Raw genomic sequence first — 15948 nt, forward strand, 5'->3', positions numbered from 1 at the left:
TAGATCCTTCTTACCATGGTGAACTCTATGGTGGCTGGGAGTATTAAGAATCAGTTCCAAGGGACCTAGGTTACTGATGACCTGTTTTAAACAAAAAGAATATTGATACACACAGTCATTATTGAAGGTATGTACAATGTATAAATATGTGAAAACCCTATGGGTTATGAGACACAACAAATTTTAGAGCTTGCATCACAAAGAAGTTTCCCTATCTGACTTGCAATGATAATCTGGACACTCTATAATGAGAGGCACTGTATTTATATTTTATATTGTGTTTTTGAGAACTACATTGACACAGTTTGCTTCTCAGATCCTCCATTTCTTTCTATGTGATGTTGGGAAAAGCAGTTAGGCTTTTTTTTTTTTTTTTTTTTTTTTGACAGGCAGAGTGGACAGTGAGAAAGAGAGAGACAGAGAGAAAGGTCTTCCTTTGCCGTTGGTTCACCCTCCAATGGCCGCTGTGGCCAGCACGCTGCGGCCGGCGCACCGTGCTGATCCGAAGCCAGGAGCCAGGTACTTCTCCTGGTCTCCCATGGGGTGCAGGGCCCGAGCACTTGGGCCATCCTCCACTGCACTCCCTGGCCTGGAAGAGGGGCAACCGGGACAGAATCCGGTGCCCTGACCGGGACTAGAACCCTGTGTGCCAGCGCCGCAAGGCGGAGGATTAGCCTGTTGAGCCGGGGCGCCGGCCGCAGTTAGGCTTTTTATAGCTCAGTGTCCTCAGCTTACAAGAAGCTATAACAGGACTATGTAGGTAGTAACATCCTGAGCATTGCAAACCTTACTGAACTATTGACAAGGCACATTTTCTTTGGGTTTCATGCTTTGTTGTGTGAGTGTGTGTGTGTGTGTGTGTATGTATTTTTTTTTAGTTTCAACTTTGGTAATTTATGTAAGCAGAACATAACTATAAGAAGTGAGACAATGTGCTATGCTTGTGTTTGGGAGTTAGTTTTCCCCTACAATCACTTACTATGTAGGTGTTGTCTATTGCATTAGGGTGACCCTGCTTATCCAAATAGCATCCTATGTGGCCTCTCACCTGTCAGAGCACGGTCATTCTCTCCTGGAGGCAAAATTTTGAGTCCAATATTTAAAGAAACCTTTGATTGCCGTTAATGCTGCTTCAATTCTGGTTTCTGATTCTCCCATGATTTCTCTCGGCATTTCTCAGTAAGAACTCCCTAACCCCAGATTCTCAGGATAATAGGAGCCAGGGTGATATCACAAAACCAGTTCAGAAGGTCATGTGTGAGTTATTTGGTGTGTTATACGATTAATACTGGGCAGTTTGCAGCAACTTTTAAGCTCAATTACATTATTCACTCTTTCACCAATCATGATAGATAACAGAATATTTTACATTCTTTTAATCACAATATAAACAGATTTGTCATAGCTACCAACAATAAAATCAATACATTGTCACGACAATCTTTTCCCTTCCTTTAAAATTTACTTTTTGAAACCCTAAAAAAATTCTGACTGACATATCTATGGGGTACAGTGTGGCATTTCAAAAATGTATAAAATGAGTACCGATCAAATCAAAGTAATCAATATTTTATTCTTCTTTATCATTATTTCGTGATTGGAACCTTGAAATCCTTCTTTACTATTTTCTCAGAAAATATACAATAGGCCACTTGAACAAGCCAAATATAAAAGACCTATTACAGGCAGCGAGTGAAATCTGATCACAAACAGGCTACTAGATAATTTTTTAAATACTGCTTCTTTGGGGAGTTCTGCTGGCCGTTTCACTCTGTAAGACAATGCAGTTCTTTTTTAAAGTGTATATCTGATGTGTACATGACATGATATCTAAAAGATTTGCTACAAAATATAATAGCAGAGGAAAAGGATAGCTAATCCAAATGAATCAAGATCTTGATTTCTGAACTCAAATGATAGGAACACATAAATGTACTCTATTAATCTCTCTTCTGAATGTTTGAAATTTTTAAGAGTTTAAGAGAAAACTTTCCATGAAAGAAATCCCTGCCCCTGGTCGTGTATAGTAAATGTGCATTAAGCCAAATTGATAGTATGACTGGATCTTCACAAGTCCCAAACCAAAAACTGTTTATCTAACAAGGTTGGTTAAGTGTTTGGCAATCTCTAACTTCAAAACACCCAACTTACAACTGATCTGCAAATGCAATTTGCAGCCACGCTGTCTTCAGTTTGTTGTACCTTCATTAAAAAAATTGTAATATTCTTTTAAGGATTTATTTATTTATTTGAAAGGCAGTGAGAGATAGAGAGATTTTCTGTTTGTTGGTTTCTTCTTCAAGAGGGCTGGAGTTGGCGGTGCCATGGCTCACTTGGCTAATCCTCTGCTTGCCCTGCCAACACCCCGGGTTCTAGTCCCAGTTGGGGCACCGGTTCTGTCCCGGTTGCTCCTCTTCCAGTCCAGCTCCCTGCTGTGGCCCAGGAGTGTAGTGGAGGATGGCCCAAGTGCTTGGGCCCTGCACCCGCATGGGACACCAGGAGGAAGTACTGGGCTCCTAGCTTCAGATCAGCGCAGCGCACTGGCCGTAGCAGCCATTTGGGGGGTGAACCAATGGAAGGAAGACCCTTCTCTCTGTCTCTCTCTCTCTCACTGTCTAACTCTGCCTGTCAAAAAAAAAAAAAAAAAAAAAAAAAAAAAAAGGGCTGGAGTTGGGCCAGGCCAAAGCCAGGAACCAGGAGCTTTCTCCTGCTCTGTCACCTGGGTAGCAGAGGCCCATCTTAAGTTGCTTTCCCGGTTGCATATCAGGGAGCTGGAATGGACAGGGAGTAGCTGGGACTTGAACATCCCATATGGGATGCCAGCGTTCTTAAAGCGGAAGCTGTGGTGACACTGCCACAGGCAATGCTGTGTGCTCCCTCAGACAGGTACAGTCATCATCACATTGACATTAGGCCCTGAATCCCTGCTCCCCAGCTGACTCACTTTCCAACGTGGAATAGACAGAAATGTTTGCATGCAAAGAAAGTGTCATATTATATATTGTAGGCTCATTTGGGTGTCTTCTTCCCCTCCCTCCCCTTGCTTCTCTCCCTTCTTCCCTTCCTTTTCTTTTTTCCTCCTCTTTTCTTTCCAATTTATTCTCTCTCCTTCGCTATCTCTCTGTCTATCCTTCTCCTCCCTCCCTTCCCCACCTCCTCCCTTCCTTACTTTTATTCCTTCTTTATTTTTCTTTATTCTGACCTCAGGTCTTATCTACTTTTTGATCATTTCAATAAGGAATTTAGTTTGAGCTCCAAACAGCAGACCTTTCAATGAATTCATAAAACTGAATTCATTTGTACACCAGAAAGTCTCTGCATTTTAAAATTTCAGGATTTCAAATGACTGTGAATGGATCACCCATATATCTGACTATATTCTAATGGGAAAAGGCACAGGAGAGATTAGTCGCAATTCCAGTTTTAAGCTCTGGGCACTGGGAAGGGAGCGTGTGGGAGTAGCCCTGTGTTTTCCTGGACTTCATTGCTTTGTACTTGGTGGGAAAACATTTGTGAAGGAGAATGGTGATGGATAGAGAGGAAGAAAGTGCGGTTCCCTGGCAGTCTCAGCACTGAAACCCGATGCTTTGGTGGGGCTTGGTATCTCTGGTGGAGTACCACATGGGGAAAGGAGAAGCCATTTTATCCTGTTTGTTTGGGGATAGCATATGTCACAAAAACAAACAACAAAAGGAGGTAGCATGGACTACACTGACCAAATTCTGCTTTCCAGATGCATTCCTGATTCTGGGCCCTAACATGTGTGCAACCAGTTTGAAAGCCACACAAATGGTGAGTGCATTCATATGACGAGAGCCTTAGCTGTGGTTATTATTATTATTAATTATTATTAAATGCCAAGCTCTTTTTGTCAGAGAAAACCTTTAGCTCCTGTAGGCTAGTGTGTGGTGATATCAACATTGAAGGTTCTATTTTTTTTTTTTTTAATTGAAAGCCAAGTACAACACAGGGAACCACAGTAAAATTTCCTGGTAGTGCCTGTGAATGTTGTGGAGCTGGTCAAGACCACCTCTGAGAGGCAGATGACTCATCTTTCACATGAGGGCCTCTCATGGAGAAAGCCCTTCTGATCAAAGTCATGGAGAATTCATTAATATTTAATAAGAGCTGAGCGTCACGACTTAATTATCGCCCACTTCTGCAGATTCAGCCGTTTACAGTTCAACCACGTCTAGTTTTGAATCACTTCCTGAAAACATGTTCCTCTGGGAATAATTGTAGCTATTCCCATTTTCAGAAAAAAAATATTTGTTTGTCTTACTTTTTAAGAATTAGATTAGTATGTTTATGTTATAGAATCTTAGAGCACATCAACACAACAGGGATTTAAATGTAATTTACTCCAGTTCTCTATTATAAAAAAGCATCAGACTGAAGCTCACAGAGATTAAATCATTAGCTTAAGTTTAAACAGCTCAGAATAAGACCTAATGCTTTTTTTTTTTTTTTTCAATTTCAGCTCAGGAATTCTACTTTTTCTGTCGTGATGCTTTTAAGACACACCATAATTTTCCATCAAATAAAGGTAACTGGAACTTTCAGTTTTAATAGAAAAATGACAATTAAATCACTCTTTATTATTTATCAATGAAAGGGATTTGCAGGTGTTTATAAAGAACCAAGGATTTCAGTTTCTGAACTGTCCCTGGTGGTATTTTAGTGATTTCTTGTGCTTTTTTTTGACTTCCAATTTTTTTATTTTAAAGTATTTTAAATAATACAGAGAAATATAAGTGAGAGGTCAATGAGCAGATGTAGATTTCACAGCATTTAACATTTTTCACCTTCACTTCCTATGTAAACATATACATACATTTTTTCTTGAAATAAAGGATGGATATATCAATATCACATAAAGTGAGATTCATGATAAAAATAAACTGATGAAAAAGGTGAAGCATATATTATCATGTAAGAGATATAATTCAGTAAAGAAAATATAAGTATCTATATTCCAGAAAATATGGCATCCACTATATCTATACATATGCATATATTCATATGTGTACATATGTGTGTATATATATAAATTTTCTCTTGTGTAAATATATATATATATTTATATATATACATATATATAAATATAAATAAACTTGTAGTATTGGTCTTTCTGTGTCTGGCTTGTTTCCTTTGGCATAATGATCTCCAGTTCCATGCATTTTGTTGCAAATGTCACTCTTTTTGTGGTTGAGTAATATTCTTTGACTTCTGGCACTTCTGAAGTCTTAGAAGGAACGTTCATGTCTTGCGCCCTGTGTGTTATTTATTTATTTTTGACAGTCAGTGTTTTTTAACCTGAAGACCACATATGCTTAGAAAGACCACGTATGCTTAGAAAGACCACAGATGGGTTTTAGAAGATCAGTGATATTATGAAAATTTTACTAAATTTTATGATTAAGTGATTTGTGTATTTAGGGGGAGAAAACTTCTACCATTTTCATTTCCATCAAATCTTCAAACAGAAGTGTAAGTCTCCAAGGGTCAAGAACCATTGAGCTGGACAGAGATGAATTTAGATTATTTCCTTTCCCTTCTTACTTACACTGTGTTCATTTTCATAACATTAAAACTTGGACTTTCATGGAAATTTCAAAACAGAAACTTAAATATATTTTGCCTACTTCTTGAAATCATTGATCTTTCCAATGACATCTTTTCTTAAGTGCTCTATGTTTGTATAGCAACAATGTGTAATAAAAAAAAAATACCAACCTTTCCACAATAAGCTCCACTGGTTCTATTAACTAACTTTGATGGGGGATGGGGTGGGGAGAGAGAGGGAGCTGCCATCCACTGTCTAGGACTGGGGCCAGGCAAAAGCCTTGAGCTGGGAACTCAATCCAGGTCTCATGTGGATGGTAGGAATCTCATTATTTGTACCATTACAGCTGCCTCTGAGGGTCTGCAATAGCAGGGAGATGCAGCCAGGAGCCGGACTGGGAATCAAACCTGTGCACTCCAATACAGGATGAAGCTTCCCTGCCCCTCAATTAACTTATATCCAACAGAAGTGCCGAGGCTCATTTTTTGCACTGGTCACAGACTTCTCATTTTTCCCCCTGCAATCCCTGGTGGGGATGGAGTAGCAGAGTTAACATCAGAGTAAGAGACCAGGGACTGCATGGCTGGCATTTCATCCTGTCATTCCCCCTGACGACAAGTAGAAATATGTTGAATGAAAGGCTTTTTGCAATGCAGTAGACAATGTTCAGAGCCTTCAGGATTCCAGGCTATTTAGTCTCTCCTGAGAGTGATTTGCAGTCTTTTGTTCTTCCTTTCAGATCTGAACCTACTGTCATACAGGCTGAGCTCCTGCTTTTCCCAAATGCCACATTCTCCAAACTCCCTCTTGATTTCTCCAAGGAGGACTTTTCTTTCCTTCCTCTGAATAAATGGTGACAGCATTAACTCTCATGTCTTCCTGCTCTGTGTTCCTAGTGATTTATGTTGCTTTCTCGTACCACGTTGCAAATTCTGTGAGCACAGAATCTAGTCTTACCCCTTTTCAGAGCACCCACTCTAGTGCTTGCACAAAGTGATTATTCAAGAAGATGCTGTTCAGTAGATAAACGACCCTCCCGCTCTTACACTCTCATGCCCATGTAGCAATGTCCTCAAGTAGAGGCCATTTTGCTTCCCAGGTGATCCTTAGCAATATTTGCAGATTTTTTTTTTTTTGTAGTTGTGACTGGAGGAAGTGTTATTGTCAATCCAGCTAGCTGCAGGTTTAGTGCTTCTCAACCTAAGACAAATTCCACAGTAAAAATGGTATGGCTCAAAATTTCAATAGCACCAAAGCTGAGTTTTGCCTATGAGTACAAATATATTTCAGAGAAGAACATTGCATAATTTCCATCTTCTAATAGGGTGTTGTAGGGAGGGACACCTTAAGGAGTGAGCACAGTGGTCAGAGGTCAAATATGATTCTGATCCCTTGCAGCTTAAGTTAAGGAATTCAGATCAAGCACAGCTATAATCAGATGAGTTAGAGGAATTGAGATAAACAGATAAGAACAGAAGGGTCAGTAAAACAAGAACAAAATGTCACAGAGTGGGACCTGTAAACCTGGTTAATGCCACAGCTGAATTCTAGTGAGTGCTTCCAGGAGAATACCTTTTCTGTTTGCAGTCTTTGAGGATAGCTTTGTATACCATTCATTTCAATTCATGGAGCCAGAGGTGGAGATAGCAATCTCGTATCACCAGAGGATGCCAACATTTCTTTTGACAGTTGTGATCTTCTTGCCCTACCCTCACATTCTGCATTGAACGACTTAGAGAGCTAACAGATGAATGAAACTCTCATTGTGTCTAGGTGACTAGTCTGGATTAATTTTAATACGGAAATAGACGAACCAAATACCTATGTCAAACTAATTAATTAATTGGCAGCTGTGAACTTATTGTAATTTTTTTCTACAATATAATTCTCCAGAGTTTTCTGTGTAGCATATGTTACCTGACAACCTATTCCTATAGGTATTTCCAATTTAAATTGAAATATTACTGATTGTTGAATGCTATCAAAGTAAATATTCAAAGCATCAAAGTAAATATTCATCATACATGTCCTGTCTGAAATTATTTCTTACACAATTAGCTCATTCTACCTTTCTGACTTAATTATTTTTCACAGGCTATTTGATTGGGAAAACACTGACTGATTAGATTGTTGTAGCTTTATTCAGAGTTCAAAAGTAATTAACCAGTGATCAAGATGGAGAATAACCCTTGCCTTAAAAAACGTGGTTAATTCAATGCAAATTATTTTGTTTGTTTGAATTTCTTTGAAAATGGCCTCATCTTACCTCATTGTGGCTACCAAGATAGAGAACAGACTGTCTAAACTTATTAAGAAAACTCTTCATTCTAGAAGGATACTGAAGGTACTATAAATTATTTCTATTCACGGGGTGGCACTGTGGCATAGTGGCTAAGGTCTCTCTGCCTGCAGTGCTGGTCCCATATGGGTGCTGGTTTGAGTCATGGCTGCTCCACTTCTGATCCACCTCCCTGCTAATGTGCGTGGGAAAGCAGTGGAAGATGGCCCAAGTAATTAGGCCCCTGAACTCATGTAGGAGACTTAGAGAAACCACCTGGATCTTGGCTTCAGGTCAGCACCATTCCAGCTGTTGTGATCATTTGAGAAGTGAACCAGCAGATGGAAGATCTTTCTTTCTCCCTGTCTCTTCCTGTCTCTCCCTCTCTCTCTCTCTGTAACTCTGCCTTTCAAATAAATTAATAAATATTTTTTTAAAATAAAATATTTCTATTCAGTTTTTCATCTGAAAATTGGCACTAAAATACTGAATATATATATAGGAATACATAGATTAAATGGACTGACAGTAATACATAGGAATATTTAAAATCATTTGCTAGTCAGGAAAAAAAAAGGCATGAGCCTAAAGTTAATTGTAAACTTCTTTCCAAATAAGAGCTGCTTAAAAATATTTAAGCATCTTGTCTGGTAGGAAAAACATCATAATAGGGAAAATATGTCCTAAGAAGTCTGTGTTGCACCAGAATCTCCGTTATAAAAATGAATGTGCAAGCAGTATGATGAATGCTGAGGGACAGAGGGGTTGCAGGTGAACTAAAACGAAATCTGCATGAAGAGTTTTCTTAATAAGTTTAGACAGTCTGTTCTCTATCTTGGTAGCCACAATGAGGTAAGATGAGGCCATTTTCAAAGCAATTCAAATAAACTAAAATGAAACCCACACTCACGTGGGTGCTGGTTCCACTGAGGGTGCTGACGGTGATGACACAGGCCTGTCCTTGACAGTGTTATGCATGAGGGGTGTTCCAGAAAGATCCATGTCATTATGGATCTTCTTGTTTCACTATTGTCAGTATTTAAGAGAAACACTAAGTCAGCCAAAAATACAGTCAGGAATAATGGTTTTATTTATTTTTATTTTTATTTATTTATTTATTTATTTTGACAGGCAGAGTGGACAGTGAGAGAGAGAGAGACAGAGAGAAAGGTCTTCCTTTGCCGTTGGTTCACCCTCCAGTGGCCGCTGCGGCCGGCGCACCGCGCTGAGCTGATGGCAGGAGCCAGGTGCTTCTCCTGGTCTCCCATGGGGTGCAGGGCCCAAGCACTTGGGCCATCCTCCTCTGCACTCCCTGGCCACAGCAGAGAGCTGGACTGGAAGAGGGGCAACCGGGACAGAATCCGGCGCCCCGACTGGGACTAGAACCCGGTGTGCTGGCGCCAGGGGCGGAGGATTAGCCTGTTGAGCCCCGGCGCCGGCCAGGAATAGTGGTTTTTAAATTAATTGTTGAATTCTTTATTTAGTGTGGATGATTTAAACACAACTTTTTAGTGTGATGGTGTGAGCATAAAGTAAACTGAAAGTATGTCCTTGCAAAAATTAAAAGGAAATTAAGAAAGGAAGGGGAAAAGATGATGGGAGTGAGGGAGGCAGGGAGAGTACAGTGGGCAGTATCATTATGCTACAGATATGAAATACATGAAATGTATTCCCTTTATATAAATAATTTTAAATAGGAAAGAGAAAATGCTTCTCAGGTAAATTTTTGACAAGATTCAGCACATGCCTAAACTAAAATTAAATGGAGTAACAGTAACAGCATGATTAGTTTTCTCCTACATAATATTCTTTCCTGTACCTTGTTCCTTCTCATCCCCCTCCCTCCCTCTCTATTTTTTTGGTTTTTTATTCCTTCATGTATTATCTACCTACCTACCTACCTACCTGGATGTATGCATAGCAAGTTGGGTAATTTTTCATCTTTAAAAGCATATATATTTTGGAGAAAAGGCAAACCTTATTATTGGTTAGAATGTAAAGTAGTACAGCCATTATGAAAAAGTATGAAGGCTCCTCAAAACAGGGAAAATTTACTGCATGATCTAGCTATCCTCTTTCAGGGGTATTTCCAAGGGAAATGAAATCAACATTATAAAGTGATAGCTGTACTCCCTATGTTTATCGCTGAATTAGTCATAGTACCTAAGATATGGATTCAACAGATGAATAAAGAAAATGGATACATAGGGGAATATTATTCAACTGTAAAAAAAAAAGAATGAAATCCTGTCACTTTCAGGAAAACAGATGGACCTGGAAGATTTGTTCAGTAAGTAAGTCAGACTCAAAAGAAACAAATATGGAACTCTCCCTTGGGTTAACTGAACAAAGTCAATCTGAATGTAGACAGTATTAGATGTTATGATAGGTGGTTGTGTAGAGGGAAGAAACATGGACACTGTGTCATGGGTATCAAAACAGAGTTAGAAAAAAAATACTTCTAGTGTTCTGCAGCAGTGTGGGTGAGCTCTATTTCACTATAAACTATTACCTATTGTATGAACATAGAGAAGAGCTCAAAGATTCCAGGCCTAGAGGATGTAGGGATAGGGGACATTGATTGCTTTGATTTGATTGGTGTACATTGTATATATTTGTTGAAATATTATAATGTATCTCATGGGTGTATACAAGTGTTGTATGTGAACCAAATTTTTTTAAGTTTAGGAGATAGAAATGCTAACTAACCTGATTTGGTCAAAATCCATTGACTACATGCTGTTAAATTATTACACTGTTCACAGTGGAGATAATTTTTAAAGATGTTTATAGTGAACTATAGGCTCAGGCATATCTTTTTGAAAATTGCTTATGAATAATTCTAGGATTCTCAGATTTATTTTCATGTATTTAGTCCCATTTAAAGACAGATAACCTGCAAGATACAAATACTAGTGAATATGCATGCATTTGCTCATAGATTCATCATATGTATTAAGTATTAAGCATATATTCAAATCCCAAACAACTACAATTTTAACTACCCAAGTATCATTCAGAGTTTTCTGTTAGCAGTAGGAATAATGTGTTTCAGAACACTAAACCCTATATTCATGAACCCTTACCAGAATCTCTTACTAAAAGCTATTTGCATAGTCAACAAAACAAGCAGTCTCTTGTTAGCCTTTCTATTTCTTTTGTAAGCATTTATAGAATTTCTATAGAATTTACTAGATTTTAAAACTAAAATGGAAATAAAGTAATACAGGAGCATTTAATAAAAGAAACTTATTTATACTTCAATAGATTCTTCAGTGAAAAGTTAAAACTGTTTCAGCAAAAAACTTAACCTTCTTCACTTAATTTTGTAGTCTCCAGATCAATAAAATTATTCAACTTTTTTTTCCAATTACTACTTCACAAAAAGAGATTTGGATTTATAATCAGTTTGAATTTAATAAGCAAAGAAATTACATAATAAGAAGAAAGTGAGTTTTCTTTTCAGGTATTAAGCTGAAAGCCACCTGTAGTGAAGAAGTTTGCTTTTATTTTGCTTCTTATAGTGAAGCTGTGCAATGAGCCACATCGATTTATTCCAGGACAATGCTTTAGAGAAATCTCCTGTTTTCATAGCTTTCTTCAACTGATTATGTGGAATTCAAAATAATCTACATGGGTATCGCTTACTTACTTTTATTTACTGAGTGCAAAATATCGTGCTGAGAGCTTTTGAAAAGCCACAAAGTGGAACAATGAAAATTACAAGTTAGTATCTTATAGTTTAGCTCTTTCCTAATTTAAAGATAGAGTAGCAACATAGATTTTTTTGTTTGAATATATGTGTGTCTATGTTTCTGTCTATTAGTAAAATCTATAGGAAGTATTAGGTAAAGTTTTAGAAAAAAGGCGAAATTTGTGAATATAATAAGTTGACATATTAAGAATTCCACTTCTTATTCTAAACTAATTGATCTTCAAATACCCATTAATTACCTTGTTAAAAGCTTAATCGATTTGTACATTTACAGATGACTTTATATTGAAGTGCATCTGGTGATGAAATATAAAAATAAAATCCTAATTATATCCCTCACTAGTTCTGCTGTGTTAATTCCAGACAGCATACTCAAGTATTTAGACAGATGGTAGTGGCAGCCATATTAGCCTTGAATTTCTCAACAGGGAAGCAGGGGAAAGCAGTGCTCTTAGGATATGTACTTGTCTGCCTAGTTTCACACTTTGAAATACTCAACAAATGCTGATTTATTCACAGCCAAATGTTTTCCTATCTGATTAGGCAGTTTTCTACTTCAGTAAGCATGTAATATGGAGGTAGCTGAATTTCCACACAGAGGAGTGAAAAAACAATATTTATAGTTTGGAAATAAAACAATCTGGAGGAATCTGGACCGTTGGGATCATAAAGAGCTTCATAGGGAGTAAATTTCTGATGAATCCATTCTGTAGGGTTAAAGAATGAAAGGCTTACTTTTAACAAAGAGTGGGACCAGGCAATGTTTAGACAGTAAACAACAGTGGTTGAAGGACTGGCTTTATAATAAATTATCTTGAAGGTTCAGCCTTGTCACATAGGATTACATTATCCCTCAAACAAGAGGACAAGGTCTGGACATGCTAGCATTTTATTTGAATTTCTTTCAACATACATTTTGAATATTTTTGGGGGGTTTCTGTTTAAAGAAATGAATAAAAGTAACTGCTAAACATGTTCCTTTAAAGGGAGGTAGATTCTGATTGCCTTTTTTTTTTTTTTTTTAGTTTTTTTTAGCAACACCAAAACTGGAAACCTATTTGTAAGCAAAAAATGTCATTCTTACAACAATTTGGCTTCCAGTAAAAAGGAACCATAATATTCTAAGAAATAGTAGCTCTGTATATTAAAAGAAGGCAACAGCCAACCTGAGGGATAAGTGGTTCATGTTCAACAATCCAATCCAGGAGTCTTATAAACCGTCCTCCACACTGTCAACTCATTAAAAACATCACATATTGTGACTACCCATATAACAAGATTTCCAATTTCAGGAAGACTTCTACCTTCAACAAAAGTGAATGGGTTACCAATCAGGTGCATGGCATTTCTGAGTTTTAATTAATACATTTTCCACAAAACCAAAGTGAATCGGGCTGGTGCCGTGGCTTACTTGGTTAACCCTCAGCCTGCTGCACTGGCATCCCATATGGCAGCCGGGTTCTAGTCCCGGTTGTTCCTCTTCCAGTCCAGCTCTCTGCTGTGGCCCGGGGAAGGCAGTGGAGGATGGCCCAAGTCCTTGGGCCCCTACACCCTCATGGGAGACTAGGAGGAAGCACCTGGCTCTTGGCTTTGGATCAGCGCAGCGCGCCAGCTGTAGCGGCCATTTGAGGGGTGAGCCAACGGAAGGAAGACCTTTCTCTCTGTCTCTCTCTCACTGTCTAACTGCCTGTCAAATTAAAAAAAAAAAAAAAAAGTGAATCGACATTTCACCCTCCATTCTCAAATGTCAGATTTCTGCACTCTTTCCCATCATAAATTTTGAGGCTCATTAAAATATTTCCAGTCCTTGATATTTTTAAAATAAAGACCTTCTCAGTGAGCACATGAGAATCCACAAGGACCTGCGTACCCTAAGTGCGCGTGCCCGCTCATGGCCATTTGCCTAAAGTCCCTGCTGAAGCCCTGCCATTTGCTCTGGTGTATGCTCTCCCATTTGTCCCTTCTGAAAGTGTTTGGGGATCAGTATATCCTTTCTGATCCAAGCCTCTGCTATGAGTACAAGTCTTTGCTATGTCTCTCCCTCTGCCCCTGTCCAACGCACACTTGCATCACAGCAAATCTAGTTGACACAATCGATTCATTTATTAATTTAAAAGATGCTTCCCAATGGTCAGCCCAGTTCTAGACATTGGGAAAACAGAGATGACTAAAACAGTCCTTGTCCTCAAGAAGTTTACTGTCAGCTTCCATATATATGGTGCTAAGCTTAATCCCATCTGTATTGTCTCATCTCTCTGTGTGCTAATGTGGATACCCATATTCACCCAAACAATCAGATTTTGTGCTTCTTGGAAGGAGAGTCATTCTATATCCTGAGTTAACATGTGCACAATTTTGATGCATCCAGGTAGTTCACACAATTTGCAGTTCTATTCTAGCTCTGACTTAATGTACCAATTTCAATACATAGTTAATTGGCTTTGGCTTTGTTACTATCTTCTATTTTTTTCATTACTATTACCATTTCATTCTTACTGCCATTCACTGTGGTTACTATTTCATTATTACTACCATTGCATTATTGCTACCATTTGTATATGAACTTTATATTTATTAGTTCATTAATTCTTAGAAAACTTTTATGGTGTGTCTTTAGTTAATACGTGAGGAAACCAGGTCAGAGAGTTTAAACAAAAGTTTAGTAAATATTCATATCCCTTCATTCAACAAACATTTATTGAGCTTCTACTATGCAGGTACTATTTTTGGTACTAAGAACTCACTGATAACAAGGTGAACTTCCAATGGAGCTAAAAGAGAGTGATTTCTCTTTAATTATAAAATGTGTACTCTTGTCCATTACATTACACGACTCTGTTGTCCATGAAATATCCCCTTCTCCAACTGTGGTACCTGGTCTCCGCTGTGTTCCTGTGTCTGCAAACTCAAATAGCGATGTTTTCACCAGCAAAATTTTAAATGGAAGTCCACGAAGGTTTAGACAGTCCACAGATAAACTTAAAGAAGCTCAATAAAATGCCTGAAATTTTGTTTTATATTTATATATTTCCATTACAAAAGAATGACCACAACCCAAAAGATTCTCAAAGAGGCTGTGATCCTCCAAATGTTAGTGGCAAGGAGTACCAATTCATGTCAGGTGAGTCCAATGGTATGTTTACATCTTTCTCTCTCTTTTTCATATTTATATGAGAATGTTTGTTGATTCAATGTGTTGTCAAACATTGCTAAAATATTTTATATCAGACACAGGAAACAATGATTTTTTTAAACTCATAAGAGAATTTGACATTACAGCTGTAAACTAAATAATCAATTACTTATAGACAACATGAGACGATTGCAGTAAAGTCAACTCTGAAGAAGAAAACCATAAGGAGAATGAGAGATGGAGCAAGAAATTCAAGAAGGAGTTAAAGGGAGTTGAGGACAGCAATACGACAATAGTGTCTTGAAATTTCTCAATTTACTTCAAGGGAAAAATGGACTTTCAGATTAGATACCACTTGGATAAATGTTTAAAGAAAAAGAACCATGAAATTTAATTTTTGTTGAAATATTTTCAAAAGCATCTATTTTGAAATAAAATTTACTTCTCACCCCAAATTTGCTAAATTTCCAAAAGGTAGGTGATTATAAGCATAAAAACAATTAAATTCTATTAGAGGAGCTATGGTATATTCCAAATGTAAACACGAGTGCACATATATATGATGTAATACAGTTACTAATATTTAGAGCTAATACTAATTATTATTACTTGTCCTTATTCAAACTTATGTGTGTATATACTCATATACCAGCATACACTCACATAACAGATGAGAGAATTTTTCTTTTGCTGTTAAAGAACCCAGATTAAAAATGGGAGAGACAGAGTTCAATAACAAATCCAAGAGTGGCATAAGAATTAGACGTCAATATTATTAACTGGATGACTCCCGTATGCAGGAAATAACGTGCTAACTCACTTATACCCCTCAACCGAGCTCATGTTGTAAACCCATAACTATCATTGTGGAAATAGAAACAAACACTGAGGTTGGGCAAAGACAAGTGCACTTAACTCTCACCACAAAAAAGGACATTCTTGAGGAAGTGGTCAGTGAGTTCTATTGAGGAAAATGGTTGGGAAAAAAGCAACACAGGGAACAGATAAATATTTGATCCACTTCAGGAGAAAATGCTCATGTACTTTAGCTGGACCAACTCACCCATGGAATGGGATGGGAGAGGTAAGAAAGGGCCTTGAAATCTTCTCATGAACCTAAGTTTTAAACATTTTTGTAGGCAACAGAATCCTTTAAGAATGCTCATTGTTGATGTCTGTTCTTGTGCTAGGAGCACTCTAATAGTACTTGTGTTATAAAATGGCATTCACTGTTCCTTGAAAAATATATAGAAGAG

General features: G+C 37.8%; 1 protein-coding gene across 1 annotated transcript in view; it reads right to left on the reverse strand.

The window, feature by feature from the left end:
• The window catches only part of AGMO (alkylglycerol monooxygenase), a 363458-nt gene that overhangs the window by 189568 nt on the left and 157942 nt on the right, over positions 1-15948 (reverse strand). Inside the window, exon 6 of the mRNA XM_062178333.1 lies at positions 15-81. Coding sequence (XP_062034317.1) covers positions 15-81 — 67 coding nt within the window. The remainder of the gene's footprint in view (positions 1-14; positions 82-15948) is intronic.

This window comes from Lepus europaeus, chromosome 20 (assembly GCF_033115175.1).
Source record: "Lepus europaeus isolate LE1 chromosome 20, mLepTim1.pri, whole genome shotgun sequence".
Lineage (NCBI taxonomy): Eukaryota > Metazoa > Chordata > Mammalia > Lagomorpha > Leporidae > Lepus > Lepus europaeus.